The sequence below is a fragment of the Protomyctophum bolini genome (assembly GCF_963924005.1).
Source record: "Protomyctophum bolini genome assembly, chromosome: 1".
In the NCBI taxonomy this organism is placed as follows: Eukaryota; Metazoa; Chordata; class Actinopteri; order Myctophiformes; family Myctophidae; genus Protomyctophum; species Protomyctophum bolini.
In genome coordinates, this window is record NC_137862.1 from 51275293 (window position 1) to 51291140 (window position 15848).

The window sequence follows — 15848 nt, forward strand, 5'->3', positions numbered from 1 at the left end:
AAACATGCACACCTACACTCACAATGTACGTGCGGACGTGCATCACTTGTCTCATCGAAAGACTTGCATAATGTAGACGGACTTTGTCACATCTCTTCGCCCGTCTGTCTCAATCTGTGTCAACGAACGACGCGCATGCTGAATGGCATGCCTCGACTGCAGGCAGATTGATTTAGTCGCTGTGTCTTCTACTATAGCTGCATTGTCTTTTTTTTTTTACCACGACAGAAGTGCTATAGCAAATTATGCAGTCTTCGTTGCCTTCGGGTTATTCTCTCTCTCAAACAGCGCCAGCGGCTTGGAATTACATAAACGACGCTGCCTCCACGGCAGCTTGTTCCTGACAAGGCCTTAATCTGCTCTGCCCAAAACACTTAACTGCTATGCTCAACGCTTCTAGAACAGATAAAAAAAGAGGTTTATACTCTCTAAAGGCCTCCACTAATTAAACGCATCATTGGATCGCTTGTCTTACCTCTCTCCTCTAGCTTAGACGCATCAAAAGGCATGGCGTTATTGGCGTAGACCAAATTGCTGTGTTTATGTTTGTATTTGGTAACACAAAGATGTCCTCCTGGGTCCTCCACGTTCACACAGCGGCAGCGGCAGAGCAAGACGAGTGACTGTGGCTCAGGAGGTAAAGCAGGTCGCCCAATGATCCGTGGGTCGGCGGTTCGAATCCCGGCTCGTCCTGTCTACATGTCTAAGTGTCCTTGAACCCCAAATTGCTCCCGATGTGCTGGTTGGTACCTTGCATGGCTTGAATGGGTGAATGTAATGCTCTATGTAAAGCGCCTTGGACAAAGGCGCTATAAACATTTACAATAGCCAAAGGCAAAGCCCTTCCCGGGGTCTGTTTAGTGGAAGGAAGTCGAGGCTGAAAATCATTTGGCCTTCATTCAGGGCTGTTATACTGTACTTTTGAGACCTTCACTGACTAACTATGTCCATACTATAGTAGTTGTAGTAGTACAGTACAGTACAGTACAGTACAGTACAGTACAGTACAGTACAGTACAGTACAGTACAGTACAGTAGTCCATGACTTTCGTGTTATTACCAGCAGCTTTTATATGTGTGGTGGTGGTCCAGAGAAGAAGAAAAAATAGCAGATCTACAAGCTCCCAACGTGTGAAGATATGAATATGATGCAGTGCCAGCTTATAGATAGGCTATTTTAACTATTTTATGTATTTTTTTATTATTATATATTTTGTAAAGGAATGGTTTTGGTCATACAAGGTTTTCACCTGACAGCAATATATCTGACTATCGGTAGGCCTATCAGTCAGTCTGACCAGTTTGCGTTCAAATTGGCTACTATGAGTTTGAGGTTTCCACTTGAAACCACTCACGCAGTTGGTTTAATTGACACCCGAACATATTGACATGTCAATCTGTCGTAAAACGAGAGTCTGCCTGGGAAGGTGCGTCACAGTGCGACAGTGCGTGGCAGGCGAAATAGCCAATTTTGGAACTACTCCAGAACAACTCTGCTAGGGCTGGGAGGTACACTTCTGGCGCATGGAAGGACTAGGATCTGTGGGTTGACTCCTGTCCGGGCCCCTCCTACGTCTCACCAGGTCCACTCCTGCTCTCACCAGGCCCAGGACCTGTGCGTTGCACCAGAGTCCCAGCACCAGACACTTCATTCAGGAGTGGTGGGCAATGGTTCCGCAGACTCCACCCGACCGAGACGGTGGTGCTGCAGGCTCCGCTTGCGGCTTAAATGGCCCTCCTAAAGGCCTCACAGAGAGTTTGTTGGGCTTCCTCCTCACGGAGGACACAGGCTGGGGCACAAATCCATACTGCTCACCCGGGTGCCGTCTACATTCCGGCTGTCACTTGTCTCTCCGATGGTCAACAGACTATACCTGGTTGTCACATTCCTATGAGTCACTATAAATAGAAGAACTACTGTATAACAAAAAACATTGCATGGATGCACCTGGGATGTATACTCAGTGATGTTTCGTCTAATGTCTTTAATCCGATTTGTATTGGGATGTCTAACTTAACGTTCCTTTTGATGGCATAGCAATGAAACCACTATTAGATATGTCAGTATATGGTTGAAACCCCAAATAATTGATAGAAGAGATTTTTCAATGGATTATGTTACTAGTGGGTGTGCTAACTAACATACTAAATTCTTACAAAAAACAAACTATCTAGAAAGCCATCGTTTTCAAGATGGCGTCCACGATGGAGCTGCCAGGAGCTTAAAATGCGGTCTCACTTCCTTCATGGACTACAAGTCACATCTCCATGCAGCCTCCCCCCCCCCAGTCTCGTCATTGTAGGAATTCAGTAATCCAGTCAAACTCTAGTCAAACACACAGACTGCATATTTTTTTCTGGCCATATAGGGTGCAAATGTAATATTGTGCATACTGTTATCTACTACAAATAATAAGTAAAGGTGGGGTGAAATGGTTAATTTGGGAATTTTATTTTGAAGTTTCAGCCTGAAATGGCCGGCTCTGAGTTTCTGAACCAATCAGAGCGTCACATCCCTCTAGGCGATGGGGCAGTAGCTCTGCTACACACACACACACACACACACACACAACCACGCACGGACTTTGTTTGTTTACAAGGCAGACAGTCGGCCAGCTCTATACCAGTTTACTGCTATGTGACTTATTTCTAACCCATAATGTTTTCAGATACATGAATGACACTAAATACGGAGTATAGTTCTGTAATCAAAACCACCTGTGTTTGGACAGGCACACTGCAGCAATGGGAATAATACAGGTGAATGAAATCAAGCTTCATTTGTGTTCATGTCACGTGAGCCTCTACACGTCATCAAGCATCACGTTTTGGTTCAAAGGGAAGTCATTGAAATTAGATTTTTATGGACACAAAAATGGGAAATTGCCAGGCTAAACCTGCACATATACAACAGACAAAAATCCTGTTCATTCATCATGTGTTAATTTAAGATAACACACACACACACACACACACACACTCTCTCTCTCTCAGAGCCTAGATTGCCTTATTTTTAGCTGCATCTCTTCCGCAGCCCTGACCTACATCACAGGCTCACAGCATGAATAAAGCAGCAGAGGAAAGCATGGCCGCAAAATGAGACGAGGTGGGGTGGTGGTGGGGGGAGCGGGTCGGTGGGATGGTGAGGCGTGCAGAGACGAAGGTGTGACCAGAGAAATGAATTCCCCCCAGTGTGAAATGACAGTTCCACTTCTGTCACCAGACCTCACCAGCTAGCTCCCTGAGGAATGCTACGCACGCACGCACGCACGCACGCACGCACGCACGCACGCACGCACGCACGCACACACACACACACACACACACACCGGGTCACACATGGCTACGCATGCATACATGCATTATGGCACCCCACACACACACACACTCTTTGTTAGGGGGCACACAGGTGACGGAGAGATCACAGAGCCTGTCAGGACTCAGACCTGACAGGAGGTGCTTTTCTCACTTCAAACCGAATCTGACAAAGAAGTGTGGTGTTAAATTATTAAGTGATGCCGGAAGCATCACTGGCTCGCCAACAATCAGGCCATTATGGAACAGTTGCGGTTTGGCTGCATTGCCACAACATTGCCCGCCTGCCATGAAGAATCAGCAATAGAAATGTCACAATTTAATTCACTTTTAGACACTGCATTGTCACGGGGCTGGCATTGTAGGATGCAGAGCCGTCTGGAAGGTTGTGAGGGACTGTCGGTGGTGATTCTGTCTGTGTGTCTGAATGTCAATTGCACGCTACAAGTATAGGCCATGGAAGTACCTCCATGCATATATACTTTTCACATTATTTAGTTTAGATTTTTAACATACATTTTATAATGAAAGACATTGTTAGTTGGATTGTGCCCCAATGTGGAGTCATGCGTCATAGATATGTCGATGACTGACATTACGGATTGTAGCCTGAGATTATTAGACTGTTATTGGGCCACTTCTTGTTTCTTCATGCGCTAGAGGCTAGATCGATGCTTCCCTCTTATCTGACTTAAAGGGGAGTTTCATGCTAGAAGGCTTTCTTACCTTTCGTTGTAGTTGTTAGGTCCGCAAAAAAAAGTGGTCCAGGTGTTATTTTGTGCAAAAAAACGCATTATTGGCTATTTTTCCCCCTACCCCACCATAAGCCCTGAATGGGGCGCTGGGTTTTAGTGCTAATTAGTTTTATTCTATACGTCTATCGCGAGATTTTGTGAGCTCCATGCAAGTGGATGGAGCTTGCGACGTCTCGCTCTAGGAGAGGATTTATACAAAGAAAAAGTGATTTTCGAGTGATGGAAATAAGCGAATTAGAACTAAAACCCAGCGCCCCATTCAGGGCTTATGGTGGGGTATAGGGGGAAATGGCCAATAATGTGTTTTTTTTTTGCACAAAATACCACCTGGACCACTTTGGTGCGGACCTATAACAACTACAACAGCAAGGTAAGAAAGCCTTCTACGTAGCATGAAACTCTCCTTTAACCTTGGTGTTTAAAGCATTATGTAATGCTTCAGGGTTATAAGGTCCATGCGTCTGTGTAGGCCTGAATATAATGTGTCTCATGTTGATTCTGCACATTCCGCACTCGCAAGCCTTGTAGACGACTCAAGGAGAGTATACATTTGCTGTGGGGGGGAGAGCTCCAGGCCTCAAATGTAACTCAATTACACAGTCAAATTCGGAGTGTTCATTTAACTCTTGAGAGTCTATACAAATAGAACCAACTGGACACCATTTTTGTACACTCCCTGAGTTGATTGTACTGTGTATACCATTCATGCTGTGGTGAGCAACGTGTTTGGGAGTTGACTTCAGAGCCGCGATGGATCTATATACATGAAACTGAAGATGACATATAGAGAACACACTCTCTTATCCTTCACTCTTATATGGGCACAGTAGCAGAGTAGTGCAGAGCGGGCTGCTTCGCCTCTGGACACTTTAGCACGCATGATTCCCGGGATTCCATCAATATATATATACTGTTACCGTGCAGACATGTACGCATGCATACGTAAGCAACTATAGTGGAAAGATGCACCCGGTGGAACGCAAATCTCCACACCATGCAGGAAGCATGCCCCAATACTATAATACTTCCACTGTCGGATGCAATAACGTTCCGACTGCATCTCTTCTGTCTCCCGTCGTCTGGTTCACAAGCATGCATATGCATGCAGCTATGCACCATGGGTGCATGTTGTCACATTTAACCCGTTTTGGACTGAGGTCGATACAAAAAAAAAAAAGGCTTCTAAATCCTAACATTATGTCAGTGGTGCTCAACCTTTTTCATGTCAAGGACCCCCAGAATGATCTCTATTGGGCCACGCGCGGACCCCCATCTCAAAATATGTAGTTCCTGCAGGGACCCCCCAGAAGCACATTTTCTTTAGTTAAAAATGTTCGCTCTGAAATATATATTCAAAGATTTGCGGCCCCATTTTCACGACTTTTCAAAAATAGCAGACCTACAAGCTCGTAGCTACGAGCTTGTAGATCTGCTATTTTTCAATAGCTAAAGCATAACATGGTGCTAACACCAATAGGGGTTCCCGTCCAAAATGGATTAATCATCAGGCATGGAATGTAACCGAATAGCATGTCTCTCCCATGTGAGTGCACATGCATGCACCATACAGTACGTGCCAATGTCTGCCTCTCTTGTCTGTGTGTGCTGCAGGTACATGTGTGCCTCATGTATACTATACTATACTATACTATACCGTATCTCTCTCACAAGGTCACAAGTGCCACATTTTGTCATGAACTCTAGACCAGTGACGGGATTGCAAGTGGGCCCCAAAACCATTGGGGAAACACTTACATTTGAATAGTAATATAAAAATGTGACTTTAAACCTTTGCCATGGCATTTTTTCGTTTCAATCCTCGTAAAAAAATGATTGTGATACAGATAAATAGTAATTTAAAGTACACCACCAGATACCTCGGAGACACAGCTGTCATGTTGCTCCCATGGTAGCCCCATGCACATTACAAATGTATCCATCTGTCAGTGTCGTATCCCACAAGAATCCAAGCTAGCGAGAGTAATGCCTCTGTATAAAAAAAGGAAACAAATTAAAACCCGGCAACTACCGCCCTGTTTCCATCCTTTGTTCCATCTCAAAGGTTATAGAGATTATTTCTCAAAGAGATCAGTAGTTACCTTGAAAGTTACCTTGAAGAACGAAATTCCAATCTGGATTCAGAACGTCCCACTCCAGTGACTCATGCGTACTCTACTGTATTTGACCGACTACATCAAACGCGAAGTAGCCTCGGGCAGATAACTGCTGAATCTCCAAAAGGCATTTGACACTGTCAATCATTCAATTCTACTGAATGAGCTGAACGTGATTAATTTTGAACTGAACTGGATGAAATTCTACATTGAGGGAAGAGAACAAGTGGTTGATGTCAATTGAACCCTGTCCTCGTCCCTTCCCAAGAAAGCCCACTAGGGCTGTTACAGTTCCCTCTATACATTATACATGAAAGCAGCCTGTAACTGCAATTTGTTCTTGTTCGCTGACAACTCAGCACTCCTGGTCTCGGGCAAGGACAAATGCAAGTTGAGGAAGCCTGCAGTTCTTCAACTCAGATAAATATGCACTTCACTGTCATTTCACCTAGACCTTGGTAAAACAGAATCCATTCCTTTTGGGTTAATTCCCTTAGTAATGCAAATGATTTCAAGTAATCTCAAGCAAAGAAGAGGTGAAAAATGGCATCAAAGCTGAACAAGAAAGCCAAGGATTTGTATAGCTATGCTTGCACATCTTGGTTCTCTTTAAAAACGAAGCTTCAGACCTCCCAAAACAAACTGATTCGAACACTGCCTAAAGCCCATGACCGACTTCATTCCAATACACTTAGCTATAGTCTAGAATGGCTCAGGGTAGAAGACAGGCTTTAGTAAATATAAAAATGGGATTGGTATTTAAGAAAGATAGTCAAAGGGGCAGTGCAATGCCCTCATACCCGACTAACTATACTTAAACTAAACTAAATTCCCATAGAAAGGAGGTGCCGTTTTCCTTTGTCCATGATAGTGTTTGTATGTGTTAATGACGTGTATTATTGTGTAGGCCTACTTTATGAATTGAATACAAAGGACCACAATGGAAACAAGTTCCCCGGACGTTTTGTGTTAACCTTTTAGCCTTAATGCCTGACCGTATCTCGTGCTGTTTACATTTCTGACTAATAAAATATCCAATCAATCAAAAACTACATTTGATCTGTTAATCCAACCCAAAAATATGTTCCTGTATTTATTAAAATCCGCTTTGGTTGATTGTTCAAATAAACTTTCTCTAAAAAATAAACTGATTGGCTACCATGTTAAGTGGTCATAATGGTGGGCCACAACCTCTTTTTTTTTTACACAAGTGGGCCCTGACCCAGAAAAAGTTTGGGAACTGCTTGCTACTACTATAGCTGCTCTTGACCAAACCAGCCTTTCTCAAATATGTTATTAAAATGTGTGTGGAAAGAAACTTCCAGGAGCCGTGGTTGGTACAGGTATAGGGCTATAGTTAGAAGTTATGTTATTGCCATGGCTACAATCCACTAGTATTGGCAGAATGCAGAGCATTTAGTAACAAGACATGATGTAACCAAGGGATGGCATGTGCATGCCCTAGGAAATAAATGGCGGATGGGGCTCATTGCATTATAAAAGGCCCCCAACCACACACACATGCAACTTCCAGTCTTTCTGAGCTCATCCTTCTAGCAACATCTCTGTCCGTCCGTGTGTCTGTGTGTTTGTCTATAGCTCTTCTCTTCTCTTCTCTTCTCTTCTCTTCTCTTCTCTTCTCTTCTCTTCTCTTCTCTTCTCTTCTCTATGCTTTGAGAGCACATGCTTGTATGTGTCTGTCAACTGCAGGGCAATTATCAAGCACTCAATGGCTGCACTACATTTTCCACTCCACATTTAACTCCTTTTCGCCACTATACTTCAATGTATGGGTCTTTTACTTGAGCCACTGGGGATGGTTGATGAAGACAGTGCAGAATGTACACTGAATTGTTTCCTTTGTGTTGTTTTGTCAAACAGTAATGCCCTGGGTTGAAGTGTGAAGTTTATGATGTTGTGAAATGACAGTTACCGTGTGGGGATCCCCGGAGGTCACTGTACTGTACTGTACTGTACTGTACTGTACTGTACTGTACTGTACTGTACTGTACTGTACTGTACTGTACTGTACTGATGCACCTGAAATCGTCATATGTACAGTTAATAATGTATGTGTGCACAACAGTGACAGTTGGTTTTGAAAACCAACCAAATGCTATTTCCGTGCTCAGACTCAGCCAGGCAGCCACACACAAAGCTACTTAATGAAGTGGTTGCTCCACTTAAAAAATAGCTCCAAACTGTACTTAATGTACTTAAGTACTGGAGTATATGTACTATACGTTACTTTACACTACTGCCTGGCAGAGGGCGGATTCCCTTTGTGTGTGCATGGTAGAGGTTTGGTTTCTGACCTGGGAGACCCGAGAGAGCTTTCTTGCAGCAAAGTGTGCAAGAAAACGTTGTCTTCTGTATGAAGAAGTCATTATTAATTTGCAGAGGCGTTTCATTCATGTTGGCAAATACTGTAATGCTTACACACACAAGCAGGCCAAAGAATGGAAATATGATGTTTCACAGAAACAAGACCCCCCCCCCCCCCCCCCCTCCTCCCCAACAATCCAAAAATGTGCTCCATTTAACGCTATAAGCTTTCTGTCAGGAATTGACCGCGTGTGTTCCTTCATGTGTTTCAGATATCGATGAGTGCACGACGCAGATGCACTACTGCCAGTCCAACACCGTGTGTATGAACCTCCCTGGGAGCCACCGCTGCGACTGCCTCCCAGGCTTCACCAGAGTGGACGAGTACTCCTGCACCGGTATGCACATTCAAACGCATGGTATCGATTCAACAGCATTGCTCTGTGTCGATCCCTCAAGGGAATTCTGTTTATCCTTATCCACGTAGCGGGGGCGGGCGGACATGTACGAAATCGGCAAGATTTGGCTTTTGGTGACTAGTTTCTGAATTTCTGGTGTGGTGTTAGGTATGGGCATAAGGATTTCAAAAAGCTGTGCAAACGTGTTGGGAGCGTCCCCTAGTGGTCCGTTTGCACAGACTCAAATATTGGATACATATAGGTATAATTGATAAAATAGATTTTTCAATGGATTCTGTTACTATTGGGTGTGTTGAATAACATACTACATTTTTAGGAACAACGAACAACCAGAAAGGCATCGTTTTCAAGATGGTGTCCACAGTGGCTAAAATGAGCAAAAATGTAAAAAAAATCACAACAATTATGCACTTTGTAACTACTTTTAGAATGTTGGCATGGTGTTAGGTATGGGCATAAGGTTTTCAAAAACCATTGCAAACTAATTTGGCTCCCCCTAAATAATTGATAGTCGCGATTCTTCAATGGATTATGTTACTATTGGGTGTGCTAGATAACGTACTAAAAGTTTACGGAAAACTAACAACTTGAAAGGCATCGTTTTCAAGATGCCGTCCACGATGGCTGCCGCCGGGAGCCTCATCCTCAATAGAACCACAAGATTCATAATATTTAAAACATTGCAAACTTTCCGTTTAAACCACAGTTTGAGAGCTCTTTTTTTTTTTCTTCTTGTGGAACCAAAATAATTCCTACGCAAGAATATGCCTCAACAACATGTAGCGATAAGTCTGTCAAGTTTTTCCAAATATTGCTGCCGAGGTGGTTTTCCTGGGTGTTTTAAAGTAGCAATGAAGCAATCTCAGCCTGACACTCATTTCCATTTAGTCTCTCATCATTATTCAGTCTAAAAGTGCTCCCCATTGCAGCTGTTTTCCAAAATGGATGTTGCATGAGTGCTCAGTGGTTTAGTTGATCCCCTAACCAATCACAAGCCAGTCACAGAATTAGATATACAGTCTATACGAATTTGACAGTGAACAAATTACATTTCCCGCTGTTTTCTTCCTGTCATCACATTCAAAGGCCAGGTTGGAATTCCAAATGAGAAAAAAAAAAAAGACGATGGCAGCAGCAGACCCTGAGATCATATACAACATAAAATGATGTATAGGTCATTAGCGAAATGTTAGTACTGTGAGTGGTTAAAACAGGTAACAACAGCTTAAATTGTTATTTTAAGGACGAAACGTTTGACAAATATGTTCCACACTACCAATTTATTTGGAAGTCGATTGTCTTTGCTGATCGAAGCTCTCAGAAGTTGGGCATAATTTGCATTTCAGTTCGGAACCTTTGCCTTTCGTGGCAAAGGAAGAAAGCAATTTCTCCCCTTAACATGAATAAATAAGACAACTGTATAATAACGCCAACCTAGACCTATACTGTAAATGTTGTATTTTGTCTAAGCAATATGCCTGCTGCAAACAACCTGGCCTGCATGCGTGTGTGTGTGGCTCAAAACGAAGCACAGTGCGTTACCGTAAAGGCATAGGGCTCTATTTTCGTCCGAGCTTTCTAAAGCCACTATTTGGGGATTTAGCATTGGGGAAGGGGCGTTCCCCTACTGCTGCAGTGGCTGTTTTGGTCACCTGCCTAAATCCCTAAAACACCTCCGCTACCCGTTACATTATGCATAGGTGTGGTTTGGGCGTTACAATAATTAAACCAATCACCGTGCCACATGCCATTGCCGTTAAGAGATCCCTCATCCGTTGCCCGTTATGCCCAGTTCTATATTGTTTCATAGCCCATGGAAGAGTGATGCGTTGCTGCCCCACCCCGTGCCGTTTTTCTTATTTTTTTCCCCCACCGTGCACAGAGCCAAGAACACTCATCTTTTCATCGAGTCACAACTCGCTCAGATCTCGCTCATCAAGCGAAAAGGAAAGTTCGGGAAATCTGATTACAGCCCATTTCCTGCGCTATGGGGTGATGAAACTGAACAAGCAAATGGAATCGCGCACAATGCCTGGCACAAGCCAAATAACTTCTTTGACTACTGGACAATTATATAAACACAGTGGACACAAGGAAGTGACAGGCACTCACTTCTGCTCAGAGACTAAATGTTTTTATAATCGTCATGGGGGCCCCCCGCCCCTTTCCCCCCGCTTATATATTGATAGACGTAAGCATCACCAACATGTTACTGATTCTAGGAAAATTAGAATCACAGTGTTTTGTTGAGAATTACAAGTGGGGGAACCAAACCAAACTGTGGGCTTCATAAAAAAAAGAAAGATGTTTGTCATATTTGTGCTTTGACATTCTTGTGCAATATAAGTCTACTCATGGTATGTAGCCTCGGTCCCAGGCTTATACTTATCTGCGAAAAGAAAAGCCTGGTCACAACGTAAGGCAGAGAAGCTATCGGCGGTTGTATCCTCCGGAAAATCCATCATATTTATTTCCCCCAGAAAGGATATTTTCCCGACCAATCACAACACTTGTTCGCGGAGAATGTAAACTTATTTGTAAAGCATCAACGTCATTTCCTTGGGCGATACTTCCGCTAAAATTCGCCCAAACAAATGATAGTCTTTACAGCGTAGGTCTTGTCCAGGGTGCATGGTATGTGAATATGCATGATGCATACAGTAGATAGCATATTATATAATCTGTTTGGGTATACTTCAAGGTTACTTTATTTTGTCTCTCAGGGGAGAAATTTGTTAAACAAGTGCACTAATTTATGCTTTTTTACAAGTTCATTATGGAATGTACTGTACTGTATATATTCTACTTCCCCCCCAATTACACCTTCATGTGCAGCAATTAGTATTCATTATACATCTACTACTGTACCATACCAGCCTCTACAGCCTATAGTGTGCTATACTGTAGATCGTATGATGCATATTGTATTTCTAGCTCTTTCTAGACGAGTTGGCGTGTGGGGGTGTGGTGATCTTAAAATTAGGTCTACATTTACTTCAATTATTTAATGGTTGTATTCAGAGACGTTTTGGATGAAAATTGTTAGATTTCGTCTTTGGTTTTTTTAGTCCACAACTATTAAAATTCAGTATAGTCGTGAATGCCCTACCGTCCATCATGCATAAAAACAGCTTAAAGGGACACTTCACCCTTTTTGCAAAATAATATATGTTAATGACGTTTAGAAGCTTTAGAACACTTTCCTGGGGGTATTTATGTGTGTAATATGTGGTTTTAGATATTTTAGATTGTAGCAGTGAGCCTGTTGTCTCTGATGTCATGGACACTGGTCTCACTACCTTCCTGGACTACAATTCCCATAATTCTTTGGTGCAGTCACTGCACTGCTCCTCCTTGTGGATAGGGGGGAGAGCTGTCTTACTGAGACAACATGTAGTCCAGGAAGGAAGTGAGCCCAGTGTCCATGACATCAGAGACAACAGGCTCACTGCTACAATCTAAAATATCTAAAACCACATAAACACACACATAAATACCCCCAGGAAAGTGTTCTAAAGCTCCTAAACGTCATTAACATATATTTTTTTGCAAAAAGGGTGAAGTGTCCCTTTAATAGAGGAGTGAGCATGTGATTTACCACTTAACCCCCGGGATCCATATTGGGAGGGAAAAACGTTTTCAGAGTCGTGTTGTAAGCTTGTAGATCCACTAGTTTCTGCGAATATACATGTAGGGCGAAAACAGAAAATAGCCTACACTAGCATAGAGCCCTGAGGGGTTTCGATATATTATATATATATATATATATATTATTATATATATATTATAGCTATACGTACCTGCAGAAGTGCAAAGCAACAGCACCTGCTCAACCCGTTTCAATCCGTCCCATTTGAACACAACACTCATGTTCAACAACTGAGGCAACATTTAAGCACTCGATTCTTCGTTTATCCTATGAAATTAAACGTGAAATGTAAAGAAACAGAGCGCCTCATTTACAGTAGTTTTACCCACTTTATACCTTGCGCACTGAAAATATCTGGGCTATAAGCTCACAACATGTTGCAGCGGGTGATGCGTTGTGATCTTGTAGATCAGAAATACTGTATATTTGTGTAGTAGCAGTAGCATGCCAAAAAGGAACACATCTTCAACATCAGGTTACTGATTGAGAAGTATACTTCAGCACCAACACAACCTATATCGCAACTTCATCGACTTAAAACGGGGAAAAAAGCCTTTGACCGTGTTTGGCATGAAGGGTTGTGGCAGGTTCTCAGAAACTACAACTTTGACAATAACCTCATACAAGCCATTCGATCACTTTACACACGATCAAGCAGTTCTCAACTTCTCATTAACAACACCATGGTAGCGAGAGCGTGGAGGTAAATGAAGAAAAACACAAGATCCTGGTCAACAGTCACAACCAACTAGCACCAACCAACAACATCACTGAACGGGCAAACACTGGAAGAAGTAAAGGACTTCAAATACCTCAGGTCTTATGTGAGTGAGGATGGGCACCTCCACAAAGGAAGTTAGAACAAGAATCGGCATATTAATATTAGCGATATCAGCCATGACGAGACTTGCCAGAGTCTGGAGAAGCAACACCTTCAGCTTCCCGGTGAAGGTCAGACTGTACTCCACCCTCCACCCTACGGTATGGTTGTGAGAGAGACCCTCACAGCGGACACCGAGGTCAGGATACAGTCCTTCGAATGCTACATATACTGTATATATATATATATCATATAAAGCAGTTGTTCTCAACCCGTGGATCGTGCCCCCCCCGGTCGCCAAATCATTTTGGGGGGGGTCCAATAAATAAATAATTGCAACGGAATGGCTTGAAAATGGAAATGAAGAGTTTACATACAGTACACATAGTGCATGCATACATTTCCTTAATGACTATTATCTGGTTTCAGTATTTATTTATTATGTATTTTCGCTATTGTAGCGGCCACTTTGTATTGGGGGTGTGGAAGGGAGGTGGGGCGGGGCGGGGGTCGCGATACATGGCCAAAGCCGTTCCGGGGGTGTCCCCAGCCAAAAACGTTGAGATTGAGAACCCCTGATATAAAGAACACCGGAAACAAACTATTTCGTTACACCACCCATGCTGGAGAACATGCAGGAGACTCTACTCTCAACAGTAAAGCGTTCGCAAACTGGCCTGGTATGGTCAATTGTTACAAGGCATATAATACCTCGCATACTACAGGGTAGGAGGACAGTAGGAGAAGAAATAGGCAGGCAGAGAAAGTCCTGGATGGACAACATCAAGGAATGGACTGGCATGCCGCTTCCAGACCCTGCATGCTGCGCACAGCTGAATTAAGACAGAGAGAGAGAGCTGGAGATCCCTGACTGCCCAAGCATCCACCATGACACCCCTACGGCCCTCCAGGCCATGGGATGCATCCACCATGACACGCCTACGGCCCCCTATAGCGGCACCATGGGATGAGTAAGAGTAAGTAAGCGTAGCATGCAACCATGTGAAACAGGCCAGTCAGTGTCTCTCTCAACTCTCTGCTTTTGGAGAGACCTGTCAGGCAGGGGAGGATTATCCAAACGGGGGCCGTTGGTGGCCCCCAGGGGCCCTTTAGCTCTAGATCCTCACTGTGAGGAAAGAGAGAAACGTTAAGACATATAAGAACCAAATGAGAATGAGCATGTGTGTTTTCACTTTCACTCCACAATGACAATGAAAGTGAAACTACCATGCCTCTCTTCACGATAGAGCTGCAGTAGGTTCGTAGTACGCGTTGATATTCAATTCCTTACGTCTGGAATTTAGCAACGTTTTGAAACTTTGCTTTCTTCTGTCGATGTTTGTCATTATAACTGACTCGGCAGTTGACTCGCTGACGCTCATAATGAGTCCTGAGTGTGTGTGTGTGAGAAACGCTGGCATCCCGTCAGCAGCTATTGTTGTTCCAAACCCTGCCATCTGCTGCGCGTTGCCTTCCAGCACGGCCTGGTGGTGACACAATGTCAGATGTCTTTTATACTCGCTGTTTGAGGCGGCACAGAGGGCGCATAAACAGATGAGCAGCTCAGTCTGGTTTTACCTTTTTTGGAGGTTGAGTACGACAAGCGTTACTTGACTCGGCTCTCAGTTGTCACTGTCCTTTCCTGTTTCATGCATCTAAATGGAAGAGAGCACTCTTGAAAAACGTTTTTTTTTTTTACGTTTTGGGCATCTTTGCTCCAATAAACATGTCAATTCCTAATCTATATGCACACTGCAGTCGCTACCAATCCCCCCCAGGGAGGGTTTTAGACATCCATGTCCGTCCCTCCTCCGATACACATGGAGTAAACGGCTGCTAAACAGCTTACTAACGGTGAGACGTTTCACTGGGAGAGCGTATAATACACAGAGACTCACACTATCCCCTTGCCGTTATAAGGGCCTGACCAACTATAGCCTGGGCCAAGGAAAACTATCCCTTTTGCCAGATTCCCACCCATGAAACCTATAACAACGTAACACTACAGTACAGTATGTGCCACCCCACCTGCATTACATGATTCACCCATTCGACACACACCGATGGTGGAGGAAACCATGCAAGGCAACCAACCTGCACATTGTGAGCAGGTATCCTCCGGGTCTGTTGAAGAAGACCAACCCAAGCGTAAAAAAAAAAAAGCTAAACAGAATCCAGGTCTGGCGAGTGCACGTATAACGACCACGCGCGCAACAAAGTCACGGGACCGCGCTCACGTAAATACGCTTGCGCTGTCGCAACCGCGACTTCTCCGAGCAAAAAATACCACAGGTCTCATTGAAAATTAGACTATAAACGCGTTTTATCGCTCCTCGGGCTGTATTTTGCGTGTCTTAAAGGGACACTTCACCCTTTTTGCAAAAAGATATATGTTAATGACGTTTAGAAGCTTTAGAACACTTTCCTGGGGGTCTTTATGTGTGTAATATG

General features: G+C 43.6%; 1 protein-coding gene across 1 annotated transcript in view; it reads left to right on the forward strand.

Annotated features, from left to right (window-relative positions):
- The window catches only part of LOC308312882 (protein kinase C-binding protein NELL1-like), a gene marked incomplete at both ends in the record, with an annotated part of 297622 nt that overhangs the window by 174432 nt on the left and 107342 nt on the right, over positions 1 to 15848 (forward strand). The window contains one exon of the mRNA XM_080759648.1: positions 8782 to 8907. Coding sequence (XP_080615774.1) covers positions 8782 to 8907 — 126 coding nt within the window. The remainder of the gene's footprint in view (positions 1 to 8781; positions 8908 to 15848) is intronic.